This window comes from Hirsutella rhossiliensis (genome assembly GCF_020360975.1).
Source record: "Hirsutella rhossiliensis strain HR02 chromosome Unknown scaffold00004, whole genome shotgun sequence".
In the NCBI taxonomy this organism is placed as follows: Eukaryota; Fungi; Ascomycota; class Sordariomycetes; order Hypocreales; family Ophiocordycipitaceae; genus Hirsutella; species Hirsutella rhossiliensis.
The window spans coordinates 4,995,734-5,016,913 of NW_025408670.1; the positions used below are offsets into that span (position 1 = coordinate 4,995,734).

General features: G+C 58.7%; 7 protein-coding genes across 7 annotated transcripts; 2 read left to right on the forward strand and 5 right to left on the reverse strand.

Annotated features, from left to right (window-relative positions):
* Nucleotides 1-811: 811 nt before the first annotated feature.
* On the forward strand, nucleotides 812-3,347 carry HRG_04817 (permease family domain-containing protein; the record flags this gene model as incomplete). Its single annotated transcript, XM_044863288.1, has 10 exons — nucleotides 812-973; nucleotides 1,048-1,137; nucleotides 1,194-1,290; nucleotides 1,371-1,464; nucleotides 1,567-1,603; nucleotides 1,680-2,000; nucleotides 2,082-2,191; nucleotides 2,257-2,737; nucleotides 2,827-2,951; nucleotides 3,017-3,347. 10 exons carry the CDS (start codon nucleotides 812-814, stop codon nucleotides 3,345-3,347), a joined length of 1,848 nt encoding a protein of 615 aa, XP_044721902.1.
* A 351-nt stretch (nucleotides 3,348-3,698) lies between these two features.
* On the reverse strand, nucleotides 3,699-4,826 carry HRG_04818 (ubiquitin carboxyl-terminal hydrolase, family 1 domain-containing protein; the record flags this gene model as incomplete). Its single annotated transcript, XM_044863289.1, has 3 exons — nucleotides 3,699-4,652; nucleotides 4,727-4,740; nucleotides 4,805-4,826. The coding sequence occupies 3 exons, from the start codon at nucleotides 4,824-4,826 to the stop codon at nucleotides 3,699-3,701; spliced, it is 990 nt and encodes a 329-aa protein (XP_044721903.1).
* A 563-nt stretch (nucleotides 4,827-5,389) lies between these two features.
* HRG_04819 (Ubiquitin family protein) lies at nucleotides 5,390-7,594 on the reverse strand (the record flags this gene model as incomplete). The annotated part of the gene is made up of 4 exons (XM_044863290.1): nucleotides 5,390-5,556; nucleotides 5,611-5,716; nucleotides 5,759-7,237; nucleotides 7,313-7,594. The coding sequence occupies 4 exons, from the start codon at nucleotides 7,592-7,594 to the stop codon at nucleotides 5,390-5,392; spliced, it is 2,034 nt and encodes a 677-aa protein (XP_044721904.1).
* Nucleotides 7,595-8,503: 909 nt separating this feature from the next.
* On the forward strand, nucleotides 8,504-10,231 carry HRG_04820 (phosphatidylserine decarboxylase domain-containing protein; the record flags this gene model as incomplete). The annotated part of the gene is made up of 3 exons (XM_044863291.1): nucleotides 8,504-8,895; nucleotides 8,954-9,085; nucleotides 9,139-10,231. The coding sequence occupies 3 exons, from the start codon at nucleotides 8,504-8,506 to the stop codon at nucleotides 10,229-10,231; spliced, it is 1,617 nt and encodes a 538-aa protein (XP_044721905.1).
* Nucleotides 10,232-10,509: 278 nt separating this feature from the next.
* HRG_04821 (nitroreductase family domain-containing protein) lies at nucleotides 10,510-11,133 on the reverse strand (the record flags this gene model as incomplete). Its single annotated transcript, XM_044863292.1, has 1 exon — nucleotides 10,510-11,133. The coding sequence occupies one exon, from the start codon at nucleotides 11,131-11,133 to the stop codon at nucleotides 10,510-10,512; it is 624 nt and encodes a 207-aa protein (XP_044721906.1).
* Nucleotides 11,134-12,360: 1,227 nt separating this feature from the next.
* On the reverse strand, nucleotides 12,361-14,181 carry HRG_04822 (FAD binding domain-containing protein; the record flags this gene model as incomplete). The annotated part of the gene is made up of 2 exons (XM_044863293.1): nucleotides 12,361-13,750; nucleotides 13,796-14,181. 2 exons carry the CDS (start codon nucleotides 14,179-14,181, stop codon nucleotides 12,361-12,363), a joined length of 1,776 nt encoding a protein of 591 aa, XP_044721907.1.
* A 5,587-nt stretch (nucleotides 14,182-19,768) lies between these two features.
* HRG_04823 (restless-like transposase) lies at nucleotides 19,769-20,967 on the reverse strand (the record flags this gene model as incomplete). The annotated part of the gene is made up of 2 exons (XM_044863294.1): nucleotides 19,769-20,199; nucleotides 20,538-20,967. 2 exons carry the CDS (start codon nucleotides 20,965-20,967, stop codon nucleotides 19,769-19,771), a joined length of 861 nt encoding a protein of 286 aa, XP_044721908.1.
* Between the last annotated feature and the right edge of the window lie 213 nt (nucleotides 20,968-21,180).

Here is a 21,180-nt window from a genome sequence, read left to right on the forward strand (position 1 = left end):
CAGGCGTCCTCCATCCAGTCGACGATTCTCTCCCCGCCTGCACCGATGACAGCAGCGGAGTCGCGCTGACGTGGATGAACGTTCCAGGCAACATCGGATTTCATGGCAGAAACGACTCGACTTCGTTTCCCACCCTTTCATATCCCTTGTCGGTCGCGAGCGAGCATTGGCCATGGCCCTCGCCGTTTGCTGAGGGATGGTACACGAAACCTGCGCAGGACGCTGGCCACGAGGCAGCTGAATGGCTCTCCATGCAGACACCACATCCAGGTTAGGAGGACAGGGTCGACGGCAACGGCCTTGTGTGTCCCTTCTCAAGCCGTTGTCCTACCTTTGGTCTCACTCTGAGCGCTCAGTGGGTTTGTTCACGCCCCTTGAACTCGTGCTCGCGCTCGTCTCAGCATCCTGTCCCCTGCGACGCCCCCCCGGACGAGGGCATTCAAGATTGGGGACCTCCCCCTTGGTGGCGGTCCTCCTTTCCGAAGCTTAACGAGTCGTTTGGGATGCGCGGATAGTCGCTGCTCAGACCGGGAGCCAGTCTTTCACCCTTGGGCATCTTGTTGATGGAAGGGCCCTTTGCGTGGATTGACTAGCAGCCCCCTGGTTTGCCCCCTCCCCTGAAAACCTCCGAGCATAAGGCCTTCTTGTCCCTGCTTTCATCTTGCATCTTAATACCGAGACAACAAGATCGAGCGAGACCCGCGGCCTCTTTCTTTTTCGTATCACTTGCGCCAGCACAGCCCGCCCAGGCTTTCGGAGCCGAATCCTCGGCCGCACCTCACCGCTGAGCATCAGGCATTTTCTCTGTGCCATGGAGCGACCGAGCGACCAACAGTCGAGGGCGGCTTCGCTTTCGCGCGGAGCAGTCAGTCGGTCCCGGTTCTTTGGCTTCCGTGATTTCTTCGACTACTTCGACAGGCGCATCACCATCTCGCGGTTCGGCAGGCTCTTTCGCCTCGCCGGGTCGGGCCATGTAAGCAAGACGTGGAGGAGACTTTTCTCGGGATAGCAAGTCTCGATGGCCGAGAGTCTAATGTTTTCGAATAGCCATACGAGATTCCGGGGGCCACCTTTCTCAAGGAGTTTCGAGCGGGCCTGACTACCTTTACAACGATGGCGTACATCATCGCCGTCAACGTCAGTCCCCTCATCCCCGGGTTCGAGCTTTTCAAATGATAACTGAAGCCGTAAAGGCCTCGTTGCTGTCACAAACGGGAGGGACATGTGTATGCGACATAAAGCCAAAGGAGCTATGCGACTCCATCGCCGAGTTTGCCGCCTGCAAGGAAGGTATGTAGAGTGCTCCCGGCTTACACGCTTCAGGAAAGGGGTCGAGGAGACTTCAGGCTCGAAGGCTGACATTTTTCAAGATGTGCGAAGAGACTTGATTACAGCCACCGCTGCCTTGGCCGGGATGGCCTCGATCGTCTTCGGGGCGTTGACGAATCTCCCTGTGGCTCTTGCGTAAGCTCCGCCATCATTTGCCCTGATCGCCGCTTCCTTGCCGTCGTTTCCTCTCGTGCGTATCACGCAGAAAGAAATGCGCGCTGACTGACTCCTGTGCAGGCCGGGAATGGGGCTCAATGCCTACTTTGCATTTCAGGTATGATTAAAGCTTCACCGAGTCTTCTTCCCCTTTTTGCCGTCTCAAAGGCGCTGCTCACGTCGATTTATGGCAGGTCGTCGGCGTCAACGGCAGCGGAAACGTCTCGTACCGGACCGCCCTCACAGCCGTCTTCTTCGAGGGCATCATCTTCATCGTCCTGGCGCTCACGGGCCTGCGGCAGTGGCTTGTGAGACTGATTCCTGCCACCATCAAGACGGCCACGGGTGTCGGCATCGGCCTTTTTCTCACCGAGATTGGGCTGTCGTACTCTGTCGGCATCGGTGCCATCACGGGAGGGGGATCCTCGACGCCGCTGGCGCTGGGAGGCTGTCCGCGCGAGATGATCGATGAGCGGACGGGCATGTGCACGTCTGGCCAGATGACGAACCCCAAGGTATGTATTCGAAAGGCCGAGGCCCGGCCGCTGGCCCCTCCGGCGCCCCTTTCCTGCAGTGCGCTGGCTGACGTCGATAAGACTTGGGTTGCCATCTTCTGTGGCGGCCTCGTCACGTCCTTTCTGATGACATTCCGCATCAAGTACGCCTTCGTGATAGGCATCGCGCTCGTCTCGGTTCTCTCCTGGCCGCAAGTCACCCTCTCCTTTCCCTTTGCTCCTCGTTGACGCCCGCTTTCCTGACTGCTCCAAACAGCCGCCACACGGCCATCACTTACTTCCCGGACACCGACGAGGGTAACGTCCGCTTCGAATTCTTCCAGCAGGTCATTGCCTGGCACCCGATGAGCAAGGTAATCAACCAGCTGGACTGGGCCTTTAGCGCGGGCGGCTCCCACTTCGCGCTGGCCCTCTTCACCTTTCTGTACGTCGACATCATCGACGCCACGGCCACGCTCTACGCCATGGTCCGCTTCTGCGGCGTCGTCAACCGCGAGGACGGCGATTTCCCCCGCTCGACCCTCGCCTACTGCACCGACGCCGTCTTCATCTCCATCGGCGCCCTGCTGGGGTCGTCGCCCGTGACCGTCTTCATCGAGAGCGGCGCCGGCATAGCGGAGGGAGGGCGCACGGGGCTCACGGCCATCTTTGCGGGCCTCTGCTTCATCGCCTCCGTCTTCTTTGCTCCCATCTTTGCGTCCATCCCGCCGTGGGCAACGGGCTGTACCCTCATCCTGGTATGGACCCCCTACCCCCTCCCCTTGGCAAGAGAGGCCAGTCTTTCTGGGGCTGTGCTGCTTTCAGTCACTTACACCGGGACGCGTAGGTGGGCTGCATGATGATTCGGCAAATCACCCAAATCAACTGGCACTACATTGGCGATGTGCTCCCGTCCTTTGTCGTCATAGCATTCATCCCTTTTAGCTATAGCGTCGCCTATGGCCTCATCGCGTAAGTCCTCAAGGGGTCGACTCGCAAGAGAGACCGGACCAGCAACGGCTAACGCACGGCGGCAGCGGCCTCCTTGTTTACGCCGTCCTCAACGGCCTGGTCGGCCTCGTCGTCTGCGTGAGCGGCGGCCGCATTGAGCCTCAGGAGTACGAGCTCAAGGAATACTGGACCTGGAAGGGCGCTGGTCGCCCGCCCTGGTTCGTCAGGGCGATGAGGGCCCGCCGTCGACGAGGAGAGGTGGCGCAGTCCGAGGAGCTTTGTCTCGAGCCCCGAGAAGGCCGCGGGTCTTCCGCGCGTGATTCGCGAGCCGAGTCCGAGGCCAATGAGTACGCTCCGGCCGTGAAAGAGCCCCAGGTTCCGGCCGAGGGGGGCTCACCGGGTCGCGCTGGTCGCTGATGATTAAGTCCCTGCAATTGCGTGGGGCGTATTGTATGATAGGCCCGGGTGTTTGGATGGTGTTAAACAGAAGCGACCCGACACGAGGATAGGGTCAAATGCGGGATTGTTGGTAATCAGAGGAGTCTGGGAGAAGCACAGGGCAACGTAGGCGCGAAGAGAATGGGATGTCCGGGACACGTGAAACATAAAGTGCCATCAAGTCCCTCTTTGGTGCTCCATCCGCTTCCTCTCGTTCTGAGCCACTCCTGGCCTCAACCGCCATGGGCTGTTGGCGGGCTGCTGCCAGATAAGCCAGGTCGTGCAGCATTTCCGTAGGCACCGCTAGGCGGCTCATGAGCGCCCTAGAAATCAACCCATTTCCACATCGCCCCCGCCGTGACCGCCACCACCACCTCCTCTCCTCGACGCCGCCGCCTCGGCCGCCTTTTTGCGCTCCAGGCTCTCGTCAACCCAGCTATCGACGGCCTGGTCGCCGCCGTCGCGCAGCCTGGCACGGACGACGCCCTTGAGGACCTCGCCGGCGAAGCCAACAAAATTGTGCCTGCGGAGCGCGTTTTCAAAGAGCCAGTCGCGGCGCTTGCGCTCCTCGCGGCGCAGCAGGTCGTCGTCGGCAAAGTCGCGGGCGCGGAGGCGGAGGTCGCGGCAGACGGCGAGGAGGTTGAAGCGGATCTCCGAGGCCTCGTAGCGGGCGACGCGGCGGCGCAGGACGTCGGCGACGCGGGCGGGGAAGTCGTCGGGCCCGGCGCAGGGGCCGTGGGAGATGGGCGCGGGCTGCAGGCCGTCAAGCTCGTAGAGTGTGCCGGCGACCGGGGTGTAGGCGATGAAGTGGAAGGCGTCGTCGGCGTCGTCGGGGCTGCCGCGGTGCGTCTCGTCGACAAAGGGGCTGCTGCGGGCGAAGCTGTTGTGGACTTCGCGGATGAGGTCCGAGTTGCTGAGGGCCTCGCCGCGAAACTCCGGGGGCAGGGCCATGGTGAAGTCGCGAAAGTCCCTCAGGTGCGGGCCGACATCGACATCGGCAGCGCCTGTCGTCTTGTTGAGGAGCACGCTCAACAGGGCCTGCGTGGCGCACGCATTCTGGATCGTCTGGGCGGCGAAGAAGATGTCGGCAGCGGCTGCGTGGTCAAAAGTGCCGTCGAGCGGGCCGTCGGGCGTCGCGTAGGGCCCGTCGGTCGGGTACTTGAAGAGGAAGATGACGCCGTAGAGGGGCTGCAGGGCGGCCAGGTCCGCGGGGTCGAGCGTGAGCAGCTCCTCGAACTGGACGTCGCGCACGCCCAGGTTCTCGACGAGCGAGGTGAAGACGCCCTGGGAGGAAGTGCGCCGCCGCGGTTAGCTGGGCCCGTCCGAGGGGTGGGCAGAGAGGAGGATGGCGGGCGTACTGCGTCAGACTCGACTGCGGGACGTGTGTGTCCTGGGTCAGCAAAGGCCCCGTCATGAGTGAGAACAGGGTGGCGCACTTGTGTTCCAGCCGCCGCTCATGGCTGCTGCTGCTGCTGCTGCTGCTGCTTCTGCTGCTGTCGGAGAACGTCTGCTTGCTGCTGGCAATGGTGGCAATCCCCCTCCAGCACAGCGCCCTCAAAGGGCTCCGACGGCAGAAAATAGACAGTGCCTCGACGAGGGCGGGCACAAGCTTGAGTCTTGTGGCAAGAGACGCTTTGCGGTTGAGGTTTGTGGGAATGTCACTTTGCATGGTGTTGCGGCCCCTCTCACCGCCAGCAAGGTGATAAGATAAGTGACGCAGCAAAGCATTGCATGGAATTCACAACCAGACATTGCCACGTCTATAACGCTTTCCATTGCATCTTTGACCCCATTTTTTCTTCAGAGACTTGGTCCCTGCTTTTCCCATTGTCGACTGCCAATATACAAGGCCCGAGTCTTTTGCTTGGCAGCCTTCCGTCTAAGCGCTCCAACTCCTAGTCATCATCCAGTCGCTCAGTAAGAATACGACGCCCAAGTCATAAAACCTAGTCATATCTCGCTCTTGGACGTCAATCTGCCAACATGCCTTCATGCATACAAATTCCCGCCAATAGTCTTCCTTACAGCGCCACGACTTCTTCCCGGTTCGGCTCATTGCCCGCGTTGGCCTGGGGGGCTTCGTGCCCTGCGTGCTCGCTACGCTGCTCCTCCTCAGGCCCATGCTCCGTCCCGTTTGCCCCGACTCTGTTGGACTCGGCTTCCCCGCCCGCGCTGTCCGCCGCTGCCGCTGCCGCAGCAGCAGCAGCAGCAGCAGCAGCAGCCTCCTCCTCTCTCCGACGACTTTCCTCAGCTCGTGCTTCGGCCTCAAGATTGGCAATGTGTCTCTCCGCGACCCCTGGTGCGAGGCTGGCGAGGAACAAGAGCCCAGCTCGCTCGAGCCTCCTGAACTGCCCGACCAGCCAGCCCTGGCGTGCGCGGCGTTCGGCGACCAGTCTTGCAGCCAACTGCTCCGGGTCCGCTTCGCTATCATGACCGCCTTGTCCGGCTCCTGCGACCCGTCCGGTACCAGCTGCTCTGGTGATGCGTGGCGGTTCCAGAGCCGGAAGGATGTTCTCCAAATGCCTGCCAATGGGCCTCCAGGCGTTTTCGGCTAGTCCGTTGAGAAGGCCCGTACTGAGGACAAACATGAAGACGGCGAGGCAGATGATGGTGAGCCACCTCGACCAGCTAGAGTTTGGTGAAGTAAAGAACCACACAAAGAGGCCCAGGCGAAATATCAGCCAGAGATGTGGCCAAAACTGCACCAGAATAGGAGGAAGCCCCGCCGCAGCCGCGGGGTTGTTGGGATGCGCTGGTTGCAGAGGCGGTTGCACGTGCGCCGGTACTGCGGCTGCCGCATCGTCTCGAGGCTGCGGTCTTTGATCTTGCTGTGGTCTTTCGTCTTGCTGAAACGCAGCGTGCGCCTCAGACGGCTGAGCAGGGTAACTCAGGTTTGATTGGCTGGCTGGGCTTCGCAGCCGCGGCCAGCTCGCCTGACCCCTGAGTCTGGGCGAATAGTACGTCTCGGCGGTAGTCGAGTTAAACAGGAGAGCGCGCGGTCCGTCAGGCGACAGCAAGAGGTAGATTTGAGGGCCTTGCTGTGGCTGCCTGGGTGAGTTGGCTCGCGGCGCCGGGTTGCCAGCACCAGCCGATCTCGGGTCAAGCTCTGGGGTAGCTCGGCCGCTGCCAGCCAGCGAGCTACCGGCGCCAAGGATGGGAGTCGTGACTCCGGGCTGGGTCAGCGGTCGATTGTAGAGAGAAGCCCCTGGGACATTCCGCTGGAGTGCGTTTGCCATGACCATGGCTGCCTGGTTGGAATCCGCGCTGCGGATGATGTTTTGCACTTCGGCCGGGGACAAGCCACCCGGAGCGCCCTGTGTGCTCGATCTTACGACGGTATCCACTTGGTAGGTTTGTCCGTTTGGTCCCATGGTCTCGTAATGAATGGCATGGGAGGTGCCGGGGCTCACTCTGCCACTGTGTGCCTCGGGGCCGTTGTTGCCCGCCGTGTCCCCGATGCCACGCATGCCCACCTGTGCTCTGCCCCGCTGGTTCTGGTTGACAAGGGCCCTGACCATGGCTTCCCGTTGAAGCTGAGCGTCTCGTTGAACTTGGCCTAGCCAGTTGGACATGTTCTGGTGATGTTGCTGGAATGTCGCTGCTTGCTCGGAGTTGTAGTGGGCGGGCGCAGGGGAGGGCACACGCGGCTGGGCTATGTGATGAGCGCTTGCTTGAAAGTGGCCTCTCCGTGGGAAGCCTGGCGGAGGCTCCGGTCCAAATTGAAGATGTGGAGGGTTTGACGGTCGTGCAGGGCCGGTGGCCTCTGCTGGGCTTGGGCCTCGAGCTGTGGTCGGCGGCGGTGTCGAAGTCTGGCCATCTGGCATGTCTCGGATGACGAGGTGGATGGTTTGTCGATCCAGAGTACGCAGCTGTCGAGAGAAGGGAAATGAAAGTCAGCGAAGACGAACTGCGAGAGTTTCGCAGGGTTTCTGGACGTGGCTCACCGCATCAGGGCCAAAAACGTCCAACAGCGTATCCGACTCGCGCAGCAAAGCCCGTCCTCGATGAATCAGGCGCTGGTTGTCATCTGCTGGTCGCAGGGGGAGCGTCTGACGGATCTTTTCCTTGAGGCCTTTGATGGTTGTCGTGGCCGGCAAGTCGGGGAACAGCAGGGGTCGGTTGACGCTGAGAGACGGTGAGACGACTTGAAGATTGACGAGGAGCGGCTCCAAAGGCGTGGGTGTGGCCTCGATGGGTTGCGAAGCAGACGGGGCGGGTGTCGACATGTTGAGTGCGCGACTGGCATGCCACCAGTGAGTGTTGACGGGAGACGATGACAAGGACCTGCAGGATTCGCGTCTTGGTTCAAAGGCGGAACAGCAGGCAGGATAAGACGATGCAAGTCATGTCCAACATGCAGCAGCACCGGTCACGCCGGCGGGCCAGCGGTCAGAGAGACAAAGGGCAGGAAAAGAACGAAAAGCAGACGCAAGCAAGCACGGGGCTCGACGCGATTGAGAGCAAGGAGCAGCAGCGCCGAAGTCTGGCGGGACTGGAGATGGCAGCGGGAAGAAAGAGATATATGACGGATGTTGTCCATCTGCTTCCACGTTGTCTTTCAGGGTTCTTTTCCCGGGTACGTACCTTCAGCTGCTGCGGCTTACCGCTCCTACCGGGGAGGTTCCTGGAACACGACCGGGGTGGCCTTTTAGCGCGATCCTCCAGGCACCTTAGCCGAGAAAGGTACTTGTACTACGTACTTTACGGCTCACATCTGCGACTCCAAGACGGAAGAAGCAGCCGGGCGTTTGGAAAGCGAGGCAAAGGGTAGGCGGATCTATCAAGACTTTCGTCTCTACGAGCTTGCAGTAAGAACCACCTACTTGGGTGCCAAGACCAGCAGATCAAGTGCTTATCCTGCCATCCCACCGCAAAGCCGAGAACGGCGTGATATACTGTAGGACGAAAGGTGAGCCTTGGCGTCCAACGATTTAACAAAGTATAGAGTACATACTTCCCCTAGACCCCTGCGGCTTAAAATTTTCCCGTTTCCGGTCGGTACCTAGGTATCTAGGTACCCAAGTACTTGCACTCTCGGGGTATTTTGTACCTACGTCAGACCTCCGACTATCGCGACTCTGAATTAATTCTGTCCGTCAATTCGCCTCACCGACACTGACTGCACCCGGGAAGCCATGGCCGCAACTCTCGGACCCGGCTCCGCGCCGCTCCTCCGGCGCCATCCACTCGCCAGTCTCCATGGCCGGTGCTCCAACTGCGCGGCTCTGCGCCCAACGCCCCCGGGAGCCAGCTTGCGAGGCCCCCGACGCACGCCCGTCTCGGCGCGCAGCTTCTCCTCCAACACCGGCAAGGGCCCGCGCTTCTCCCAGCGTCTCGGCGAGGCACTGCGCAGCAGCAAGATCCAATGGTACCAGATTCCCGTCGGGGTCGGCATTGGCTTCCTCGGCCTCGTGCAGTTCTACAAGGTCTCTACGAGGGAACAGGAGAGGCAGAAGGAGCTGCAAGACGGTCAAGGCGAGCCTGGCCAGCACAAGACGCGGCGCAGGGTCCGGCCAGAAGGGCCATGGTAAGGAAACCAGCACTGGTGAGAGGGTCCATGTAGGCTGACAAGCTGGGGCCTATAGGCAGGTTCAGGTCATGTCGACTCTGCCGCTGAAGGCAATCTCTCGGATATGGGGCCGCTTCAACGAGCTGACGATTCCCTACTACCTTCGAGTCCCCGGATTCAAGCTGTATTCCTTCATCTTTGGAGTCAAGTTAGTCCCGGCTTGCCATTTGGTGCCAATGCAGTCGTCGCTGACTACCGCAGCCTCGACGAGGTTTCCGAGCCCGACCTTCACGTGTACCCCAACCTGGCAGCCTTCTTCTATCGCACCCTGAAGCCAGGCGTGCGGCCGCTAGATGCCGACCCCAACGCTTTATTGTCGCCCTCAGACGGCAAGGTGCTTCAGTTTGGGCGCATTGAGGGCGGCGACATTGAGCAAGTCAAAGGCATGACGTACAGCATTGATGCGCTGCTTGGGAAGAATACACCAACACCCAGTCTTTTGGATGGTTCTTCCGGAAAAGGCTTATATGATGGTGAAAGCAGTGCAAGAGAGCGTCGAGGGGATGAGGAAATCGTCAAGCAGGAAGAGGAGTTTGCCAAGGTGAACGGCATTCCTTACACTCTTCCGGACCTGCTTTCCGGGCCTAGTAGCGCAAAGTCCCGGCAAGCGGCGACCGACGAGTCCACAGAAGTGTCGGCGCGAGCCGTGTCCGAGGTGCGCGCAGACCTAGCGCTCGGGGAGAAGGCGTGGTACGACCTCCTGTCTTCAGACCAGACGACAGCCCTCTACTACGCAGTCGTCTACCTGGCGCCGGGCGACTACCACCGATTCCACTCGCCGACAAACTGGGTAGTGGAGCGGAGACGGCACTTTGCCGGTGAGCTGTACAGCGTGTCGCCGTACTTGCAACGGACGCTGCCCGGGCTCTTCACCCTGAACGAGCGCGTCGTGCTGCTGGGTCGCTGGCGATACGGCTTCTTCAGCTACATTCCCGTCGGAGCCACCAACGTCGGGTCCATCAGGATCAACTTTGACAGGGAGCTGCGGACCAACAGCCTGACAACTGACACGGCCGCCGACCAGGCCGCCGAGGCAGCAGCGAAGCGCGGGGAGCCTTATCTCGCGTTCGCAGAGGCGACGTACGAGGGGGCGAGCTCAGTCCTGCAAGGTCACGCACTGCGCAGGGGCGAGGAGATGGGGGGGTTCCAGCTGGGCAGCACGATTGTGATGGTGTTTGAGGCGCCGGCGGAGCAGTACAGGGAGGGCAAGGCCAAGTCGAGGTGGGAGTGGTCTGTGGAAAAAGGGCAAAAGGTCAAGATGGGCCAGGCTCTGGGGCGCATCATCGAAGAGTAAGGGGGGAGAGGCAGAGGCTTGAAATCCACTCGACCCGGCGTGAGCTTGCAAAGAGTCCAATGGGCAGCGAAGATTGCCCGCTGAGAGCAAGTGTCATCGAATAACATGAATTGCATAACTGGGAACCCCCTGGGAACCCCCGCTTGTCCGGGGCTGCAAACGCTGCTTCTATCATGTCTAACCAACTGCCCTGGTTCCAAGCGCAATGTCTAGCTAGATGTTCCGCTTTTCTACCCAAAGGACTGCACAGCATCCGGAAAAGTTCTCATCTTGTTCCATCAAGCCTTGCCGAAGAACTTGACGCGCTCGTCCAGGGGCTTGAACTGCTTCTCGCCCGCCTCGCCCGCCTTGCCGCCAAAGACGAGCTGGGCATTGAGCTTCCACGAGACGGGCAGCTTCCAGGTCGCGGCGACCTTTTGGTCGATGAGGGGGCTGTAGTGCTGGAGATTGGCGCCGAGGCCCTCAAGCTCGAGCGCGGTCCAGAGGAGCCACTGCTGCATGCCGTTGCTCTGGTCGGCCCAGGGCCCGAAGCGGTCGGCGTAGGTGGGGAACTTGGCCTGCATCTCCTTGACGGCGTCGTCGTCGGTGAAGAAGAGGGCGGAGCCGGCGGCGGCCTTGAAGCCGGCGATGCGGTCGGCCGTGGCGGGCCAGCGGTCGTCGGGGACGACGGCGCGCAGGGCCTCGGCGGCCATGTCCCACAGCTTGTCGTGCTCGGCGCCCAGCAGGACGACGACGCGGCTCGACTGCGAGTTGAAGGACGAGGGCGTGTGCAGCGTCGTCTGGTGCACGAGCTCCTGGATGCGCGCGGCGGGCACGGGGAGCGTCTTGTTGAGCGCGTAGATGGTGCGGCGCGTCTTGGCCATTTGCAGCAGGGCGTCGGCGGACATCTTGGCGGCGGACATTATTTCCCCCCTTTCTTGTTGGTTGATGGCGGTATAGCTATAGTGCTCGGATGCGTGAAGAGCAAGGGCGAGTTGCGTTGAGGATGGGTAGAGAGCGCAAGAGGTTTGCCAGTAGTAGTAGCAGTAGTCTCGAGAGACAACTAGACAGGCCTTGATGGTGTGTGCTTTGGATGCAAGATGCAGGTCCCAGGTTGGAAGCCGGGGAGGCGCCTCGGGATATATATACTCGGCGCCTCCCACGGCAAGCCGGACTTGGGCGCCCGGTCGGTCCCTCCCGGAACCCGGGCTGAGTTGGCCGGTGGGGTTTCCAGGGCGGCCGGACTATGCCCGAAGCGACGTCTTCTTTGCCAAAAAAAAATTCATTATCAATCCGCTACTAATATGCCTAGATACCTGTCTGGGCAAGTGCTGTCTACAGCAAATGGAACCCCCGTATCGCGAAATAGCTTGCCCGCAGAGAGAGCTGCTGTCTGTGTTCAGCAGGGAGAAGGGGGCCCGGTGGGGTGGTCGGATGGCGGGGCTCGCGTACTTGGTCCTGCCGGCGTTTGTCAGCACCGCGCGCGGGCGTTAATAATTGGTCCTTGGACCTCCTCCTCCTCCTCTTCCTCCACCTCCACCGCCTTTGAAGCGCCGAGAGAATTAGCCCAGGCTGTATCCGTAAGTGTTCCGTAAGTATTCATCAGCATTCGTTGGTCATAACCGCGCGGGATGACCACCACGGCCCCCCCTTGGTCCTCAAACGTGGGACCCTCCGCACCTGAACTTGGGTTGCCGTCGAGCGTCTGTCTGTCTATCCCGGGCCTCACCATCCTGCTTGGCAGATGGCCCGTCCATGGCCACGTTGCTAAAACCGCCAGATAAGATGCACTCTTTCGCGATCCTCCTCGCCAACACATGTTCTCTAACCAATCGCCATACTTTATTGTCATTCAAGCCTCGTCCCCTGCCCATCTCGACTCATCTACACCAGTCTAGGCAAAGTCCATCAGCCTTCAGAAGTCCCGTATCGCGCTGCCCCTGATCCACTCCGTACGCCAAAACGAAACCGTCTCCCAATCTGATTTTGGGCCAACGCTTGCTTGCGCTGTTGGCCTCTAATGTGCGTAGTCCATCCTCCTCGTAAATGCCACGCCTCCGTAAGCCTTGTCCCTTCCTTGGTTATAAACAGGGTGAAAATACAGCGGCGTGGCCTTTTGCACTGCCGCCCCAGCCTCCAACCATTGGTCCCTACCACGTCTCGGCAATGTACTGTCCCGCTTCCTTCTTTAGCTGCCAAAAGTTCTTGGCCTCTTCCCGCTCCAGGTTGCCCTTGGCCATGGACACGTCCACGAGGGCTTCCTCGACACCCTCGCCCATGCCTTTGGAGCTGCCGCACACAAACACGCGTCCGTCGACGGCATTGATGATGTACCAGACAAGGTCGGCCTGATTCCGGACTTCCTCCTGCACGTACTTGCCCTCGCCGCGACGGCTCTGCACCACGCGCTTGACCTCGTCCTCGTGCACGCCCCACTCGCCGCTGTAGATCTCGTCGACGAGCGAGTCGCGAATGCCTTGCAGCACCCACACCTTGTTGGCGCAGTTGGCCTGCTTCAACCGGCGTTGGACGAAGCCTCGGAAAGGGGCGATACCCACGCCGGCGCCGATGAGAAGCATCGGCCCGTCCGCCTTGAACTCCCTGGCCAGGGGGTTCGCCATGAGGCCCTTGAACATGGGAATGTACACCTCCGGGCTCTTCTCCCCGGCCTGTTGTGCGTCGAGAAAGCGCCGAGCCTGGCGCTCAAAGAACCCTGAGCCCACGCCCGTGCGGGAACCCCTTTGCCAGTCGTCCGACTCGTGAACCGTAACAGCAATCTCAATGAGACGGTGTTGCTTCCGGTCCCGAACCTGGTACGACTCGTGGGGATCGTTGGACAGGGAATAGAACCGGGGCATGAGCTGCTGCAGGCAAGACAGCAGTTCGTCCAGAGGCGGCTGCGAGCTCGGGAAGGCGTGCAGGAGCTGGGCAACGGTCATGTGCGGCCCGGTCCGGAGGTCGCAGAACCTCCCCTGGCCCTCAGCGGCACAGAGAAACATGAGAATCTTCTTTTCGTTGTCCGCGCTGGCGTGCTCGGCGAGAACGCGGAGGAGCGGCTTGGTCGGCGGGTAGGATTGGAGATCGGTGCACCAAGTCAGCAAGTCGCGGCGGGTCGTGACAATCTCTCGCGGCTTATCATCGCCCCAGACGGTGGGCCATCGCCCTTTGGTGGTGCTCATCAAGACGGGCTTGTCACGCTGGAACCGCGGCACCATGAGCGCGTCCAACACATCGTCGACGGTGTGCTGGCAGTTGGGCGCCATGACGCCGATGGCGCCGCCCACCTTGAAGTCGGTCGATTCCTCGTCCGGGTAGTCAGTGATGTCGAGATCGAAGTGGAACGTACGCTTCTCGGCGCCCGGCCTGGTGAGCTCGCGCGCGGCGTGGATGCGAGCCGGGTATACGTGGAAAGGGGGGTGAGGCTGGACGAATCGCGGGGGCTGGACGCCCGTGTTGACGGCCTCGGACCCGGGGCTGGCGGCGCGGGGCGAGCCACGATCGGAGCCGAAGGAAATGGCCGAGTCGGTTGGAGAGGGCAGGCTGCGAGGTGGTGAGAGTGAGGTGAAAGAGACTGTCTTGTCGGGCATGTCGGTGACCTTTGTCAATTGGACGGGTATTTGGCCAATTTCGAGGCCCAGGGAGCGGTACGCATCGTTATCCGGCGGGGAAACCTGCTCGCATTCGAGGACGGAGCGACGAGAGCCCATCAAACAGCAGCCGCCTCCGCAGCAGCGACCGACAAACTCGGCCGTGGTCTCGCCGGTGATGCGCTGGATATCGCGGGCATTCTGGGCGATGAGCCGCGTCGAGGCACGTCGTGCGCGGGTCTGCTCGTGACGGACGGGCTCTTCCTGGTCGTCCGAGTCGTCCGAGTATGTCAACGAGGGCGCAATTGAGGGCGCCTTGGGCTCCGAGGGGACACATTCCGACGTCGAGGCGACCAAGGCCTTGTCGGACGTCGTCTGTGTCATGATGGGCGGGTGAGGCGAGGCGGATGGCGCCCGACGGCGCAGGGCGAGAAGTGGTAAAGGAAGATTTGGGCAGGCTGGCGCGCGAGGGAGCTGAATTGAAGAGAGGCTGAGATTTGGCGTAAAGTGGAAGGCGAGTGTGTGCCGGGGGACGTTTGTCAGGGGCGCCCAAGCATGTCGTCAAAGCCGCAGCGTTCAAACTGCGAAATCCAGGGGTGGAATCGGTATAAGACGGGCCCTAGCCGGGTCTGAAGCCGAGGTGAACAGGAGCAGAAGTGAGTCGGCAATGGGCGGTTGTTGCAGTGCGAGAGTGTCCGGTGAAGGGAGCCGAGGGCGTCCATGACTTTTGAGTGGCGGGTGGCGTGGCGTGCGGTGGGTGCGCATGTACTGTACATCTGGAGCGCAGGTGCCGTGGGTACACATGTAGGTACCCGGTAGGGGGCCCTTGACTGCGTGCAGCGACCGCTGGGAAGGCCTGGATTACTGTACGTGCGCACTGTGCGAGGTGGGGGCCGAGAACTCGGCGCGGAGTGGCCCTTGTGCTTGTTGGGTCGCGGACAGTGCTTGGCGAGTCTCGCGAGTTGACAGTGTAGTCCCCAGCTTTGCACTGTCCATTGCAGAAGCGCGCTTAGTGATTGTTAGGTAATTGGTAGATGCTGCGTATGCGTCCCGTGGATACGGATACCGAGAGAGGCTCCCGAAGTCGAGTACATGTGGAGTGATCTCACGATTGCGACGTGGTGACAGCATCGATCGTGGGGCCTTATCAATCACGCTCTGACGGCCTGGGCCGATGGACGGAGCTCCCTCCTTGTTGACGGTGGAGAGAAATTTGTCAAGCTCGTGTAGGTCCTGTAGCTGCCTGTAATATTTGATAGGCAGCACTGGCTGGGCCTTATTCCTCTGGGGCCATGCATCGTCGTCGTCGCAAGTCCAGAGCGAGGAGGGGGAAAAAGAAGATGGCGTGTCAGGCCCACGTGCAGAGCGTAACACGATCCCGCGTACTCGGAAATGAGCTCACTGATTGATTGATTGAGTGACTGATTGATTGATTGATTAGCGGCGGCGCCGAATATCGGCCACCGGGTTTTGCCCCCCGTATCCACCGCCGATGGATCGATTTGTCGCGACATGGCACCCTTCTCGCTGCGGCCCGTGTGCGAGAATACGGAGCTCCTCGCCGTCACGCCACCAATTCCGCTCTCGGAGTCCTGCTCCGCTGCCGTGCAAAGGACGTCGAGTCTGCTCCCATCTCGAGTTCACGCTCTCTATCATTAGGGTTTTAAGGTTTCCCAGGTTCTTACAGTACTTAAGTTAATTGTCCTATGCACCCCAGACAGCAGCGAAGCGCACGGTGAGAGGGTGGAGCCAGCGACTCGTGACGGTCAAGATTTGCTGGTACACGGTGCGGCGCCCAGTGCGTGTGGCATCCTGCCCGCGGTCGGAAGGTCGGAATGGCACGCGCTTGCCTCCTTCCCCAAATTGGCCCTTCGTGTTCGCCGGCCCCTCGGGATTCTTCGGCCCGGCATCCCTCGCCGTCTCCTGAGGTTTGGGGTTGGAAGGAAGGGCGGAACCCCAGTTGGTACTTTATTTTTGTACCCCAGGCCTACAGGTACTGTACTCCGTAAAGTACAGTAAATACCAGGTACATCCTTGGAGGAAAAGTTCTTTTTATCTGATCATCTTATCAATCACCCTCCGTCTTCATCCATCTCATCTTACTACATCCTTTCTTTTTCCCAACAAGTTCGACTCCCCCCCCCCACTCACACTTATTCGATATTGGAACACTCGTCACCCCCTGTTTCCTGTTCTGGGCAGTCCTAGCAACAGGCTTGGAACGGTAGGCGGAACTTGGCATGAAGCCATCAGCGTTGACCCGAGGTGGGAAGCGAGATGAGCGGCCAACGTTACCGAGGTAATGGCGAGTAATCCTTCGCCGGTGCCTCAGATGTGCTTTGCCGCAGGGATTATTGCTGTTGTATCCTGACGCTGCAGCTGGAGCCTCACACTCGTCACATCTCGTTTTGAATCCAGCAGCGTCCACCAGAATCCCACGTGCTCCAAATGTCCTTTCGCTTATGCTCCCTCTGCCCCGACCCCGGAGCAGACATAAGCAGATTTCCGTAGGCTTACACATGCAACATGAAAGGGCCCGCTTGTCATGCCACAGCCATTGCACATGTTGGACAGCTGAACTTTGGCATCTTTGATATTTTTGACGCCGCTTTCCTTCTCGCACTGGAGAACATGGTTCGATCACGCGGTTGCTCTATAAGCCTGGGAAGGAGTGGTGCTTCAATCTCTTCTTACCGACTTCGTTTCCCCTCTATCGCCGGTATTCAGCATGAAATTGTTTCGGCTCGTACCGGCACTTGCACGGCCGGCAATGTTGCCAATCGACCGATCCTTCTAAAACCTCTAACTAACCGGGGCCGCCTCAGCGATGTAGGCGAGTGTGTCGCGGCAAGACGAGGGCATTCGTGTCGATGTAGAAGGGGGCGCCAACATCTTTGGGCTTCGACCACTCCGGGAGGTAAATAATAAAGGCACATGAAGAGAAGGCTAGTGTGCTGACCTCGAGTGCCGAGAAAGGAGTCCTGTCAACCCGATGAATGATGAGATGATGCGCAGGCCCGAAAAATACAAACTCTTTCCAGTTTGGGCCACCATCGAGATCGCCGTTGCAAGTTATATCCTCGGCCGACATGACTCTGCCGAGCCCGTCCGGTACACCCTCCCTCTTCGTGCAAGTCTTTGGCGAAATCGGCTCGCCAGACCTCAAGAGGAAGCTCCAAAACTCGTGGAGAGATCTTCTCGCACCCATTGAACGACTTGTTCCCATTGTTGATGATAGGAATTCCGCCGTGGGCTCCGTTCAAGATGGTCAAGAATCGACGGGCAGCCCGGGCCAGAATGCTCCGCGAGAAAGAAGCCCTGTACCGGCGCATCGACCAGTACCAGCGGGGAGAGCCTGTCGACTTTGGGGCCGACATGTCGGACGTCAGCGGCGCTCCTTGCGAGCGGAATAAGACTACGAGCGGGAGGATTGGTCATTCGCAGAACGCGGAGCCGAAGACTTTGCCGATTTCTGGGGGCAAAATGCAAAGACGCAGCCCGTGCCTTTCTGGTTGCTGGCCTACATCTAGTCGACCCCACGCCTCGTGAATCGAATCTGTCTTCGCGGACCCCGAAGACTACGTCCCGAAAAGCTTCCTCGAGACAGACGCAAAGACACTGTGCGAGGCACCGACTCTGATGCCAAGGTCACGCATGTGCTCTGCGGACGGGGAACATTTAATCCACGCGTGTCATTATAGACCGCCTTGTTCAAGGTGAACTTGGGCGGCGGTGGCCATCGTAGACTGGGAAGCTAGCGGGTTTTACCCCGAATACTAAGAATCCGTCAAATGACCAGTGGCGTCCCGCCCAGAAACGACCATGACTGGTCGATAGACTCTGGGATCGAAGCTTGGTCAATAGTCGAATCTGAGTACAGGTAGGGGGGTGAATTTCAGCTTTGAGGGCCCACCGTTTGGCAGCCCACGCCGACATCTGCTGTTGATTTTCAAGCCTGAAGATTGCCCTTGGCGAGAGACTACGTAGTGAGTCCCCTCCTGTCGCGAAATATGTCCGCGGAGATCTTGGTAGCTAGGGATATGTGAGGGCTAAGGCTATGACGCGAGCTGTATATCAGGATCGAGGCTGACGATAAAGCTACGTGGATGCATAGAAGCTCAAGAAGCTGACGAGGCTATATGGAGGAAGAGGTCGTTGAGCCCTTCTTGCCAACAAATTGTATATTGTATCATAAAAGCATAACAGGGAAATCAAGAAGGAAGAAAGAAAGGGATACAAATAAGGGGCCTTGGTCAGTGGGGAGAAGGGAAGGAGAGGAACACACAAGTAACATCAGCCAACATATCCCTCACAACTGCAATCTGTGCATATAGCCTGGACTCTTGAAAGCTACGTGGGAAGACAACTGTCTTCCACATGCCATGCATCAATTGCTCCATATTGACGTTGATAGGGAGCTTGAGGTAGCACAGGGGGCACAGCTCAAAGTGCAAGGCAACGAGAGTATTTGGCTCATGCCTTTCAGTTTTCAAAGCCCAAGTTGACGAGTAAACGAGAGATATTCTCTCGGCCAGCTTAATTTACTGTTGCTCATTTCCCGGCTTCGGCCCGGTATGTCCCCAGTCGCCTGCTTACCTACCCTCGAGTCGATCAGAGTTAAGGGCTATCCTTGATGATTCAGCTGGGGACCGAAATGACGGCGAACCACCAAGAAGCTCTACGTCGACAGTCGATGACGCCGAGACGCAATCGTTGGGCACATATCGAGACTCGGGGTTCTCCACACTAATCTACCGGGCCTTCTCGGACGATGTTGTCTGCAGATTCAGACTCACTCTGGAACGGCTTTTCTTCCTGCTTTCAGTCAGCAAGCTGATCGATCTGCCAGGCTTGAACCATCTACACTGAAACACAACTGGAACCAGCCTGCCCGCCTCTCCTGGTACGAGATGCTACTTTGTTGTAGATTCGACGGTGCACTTGTTTGAATAACTGACACGCGAAAAGCGTCGGGAGCTCAAACTCCCAGAAAGGTGGATGGAGGGATCGACGAACCATGTCAGCCAAACCTGGGGCAAGCCAGCATCTGCCCTTCGAGGTATATGATATATCTGTCTCCCACCGCCCCGGGAGACGGTTGATTGGCAGCGATTTGTTTGGACCGCAATCGAGCGCCGCCCCTTGTCGATATTTGGAAGATTTCGAATCTTATACATCTCAAGCCTCGGCTCGAGAAGCCAGTGTCTGCCTCTTCGTCCCCGTCTCTTCCAAGTACAGTTTGCGAGGCTACTCATGGAGCCATGGCATGACGTGGTTTGAGCCGGCACTTTTCTTGAGCACACCAGACAGGTCAGGCTCGAGGTTTGAGCAGTGATCGGAATGGTCCGGTATGGTATGGTATGACCTCTATACCATACCATACCACCTGCTGATATCCTTACCGGTATGGCTTACCGGTAATACCAGTAATACCGCCAAGACCGCTCAGAATGAGGCGGGTTGCAAAAATAGGAAATGTATTGGCTACTAGTTGTCAACTTGATCGCTTATTCGCTTTCATTCTCGCTATCCCCGCTATCTTCGCTATCCTCAGCCCGAGGCTTCCCATACCAGGCACGTAGACACTCACAAGCCTCTATGATATCTGCCTTAAGCCTACCTCGACGATCAACTATACCAAGCTTTGCGCTACTAAACAGCCGTTCGCACTCATCTGACATTGGGGAAACCGCAAATAGATCCAGAGCGAAGCGGGCGAGGTCTCTTTGCGAGTCATAACGGGATAGCCAATAGGCGATGGCCTCATCGCAACCTGCCTCCTCGTCATGCAGCCGGTCGGTCGAAATATACTGCTCATACAGATCGGTGGCAGCAGCCGGGCCGTCTATGCGAATGCGCTTATGTTCCCTCTGCCGATCGAATGCTGGGTCTGGATCCTTGTCCTTCCTGACTGGAGGTGGTAGCGCCTCAACAGGGTACTTTCCCTTATACTCTGTCTCCCAGAGCTGCTTCACCGCCAGCTGTGCGCTTTCATACCACTTCTGTCTTCCTTCGTCGCCCTGAAGAACCCATTCTTGCCTGAACCATGCCCACTTTCGATACGGATTGAGTACTTGAGCTGCGTAATACGCTGGCGGAAGATCAGTATCTTCAGGAAATCGATGTTGCCAATTCCGTTGTCGGTTGCTGTAATACTCCTCGCACTTTGACCACGCAGCATCTGCACAACCTGGAGATACCTCCACGTGAAGTTGTCGTCGTCGTCTTCCTCGTGAATGTCATGGTAGTGATCCTTCGTCTCGTTGATCTCGCGGAGAAGACAGTCCAAAGTCGAAAACCAGTCAGCGAGGGATGTCTTGTTTCCTTCAGCAAGCATAGTTGCCGCGAAGAAGTCTTTTAGTGCGAGCTCGATCTTTTCAAGCTCGAACCAGTGCTGTCCATCTAGTTTGAAGTTCGAAATCCCTTGAGACCCTCTCCTGGTACATGACGAGCTGAGAAGATTTCCAAACGTTCTCGAACATTTAACGCTCGTGTGATCGAATGAAACCACGAATTCCAGCGTGTGGAGTTGTTCTGGATAAGCTCGAGCCCATCGAATTCGGAGAGATGGCCGCCGATAATAATTGCTGCAAACTCCTCCCGCCTTTGAGGAGTAAGCCGGATGTACCGCACAAGGTTATGGAGCCGGCCTAAACATCCAAACTTCTTCCACAGCTCCTCTACCTTCACGTAATCTCCGCGCTGGTGGTGCTTTTCAAGCTTCGCCAAATGCTTCTCACAATTTCGACCCATGAGAAACGCCTGGCAGCAGAGGTTGACAATGTGACCCAAGCAGCGCAGTCGGCGATGGCGACGCTGTTGCGGCTTCATCCATGGGCAGAGCTCCTTGAGTATAAACTCAACAGCGGTATCATTGGATGAAGCATTGTCCAGCATGAAGTATCCAATCTGATCTCCGCCAATGTCATATTCCGTCAATAATTCGAGAACGGTCGACCCAAGATTCTCGCCACTGTGCTCGCCATGAACGCGTCGCATGCCCAGGACGGTACTTCGTCGCTTGCCGGTGGCGTCAATCCACATGGCGACGACACCCAGGATTGCGTACGGGTTTGGCGAGGTCCAGAGGTCGAAGGAGATGGAGATTCTACTCCGCGACCGCTGGAGGTCCTCTTTCAGCTGTTGCTTCTTCGACAGGAACGCATCCATAACCCAACCTCGAATTGTTTTCGCAGCCTTTGGGAGGTGATTAAGTAGAGCAGGGTTCAGAAAGAAGAGTAGCTCTCGGAAGTACTGGTTCTCCAACTGGAAGAAAGCAATATGGCAGTACACAACCCAACGAATCAAAAGCTCTTTGAACCTCTCAACGGTATCTTTCCAGAAAAATTGCTACTAGCAGCTGCGCTTTTCTGTTGCTCCAAT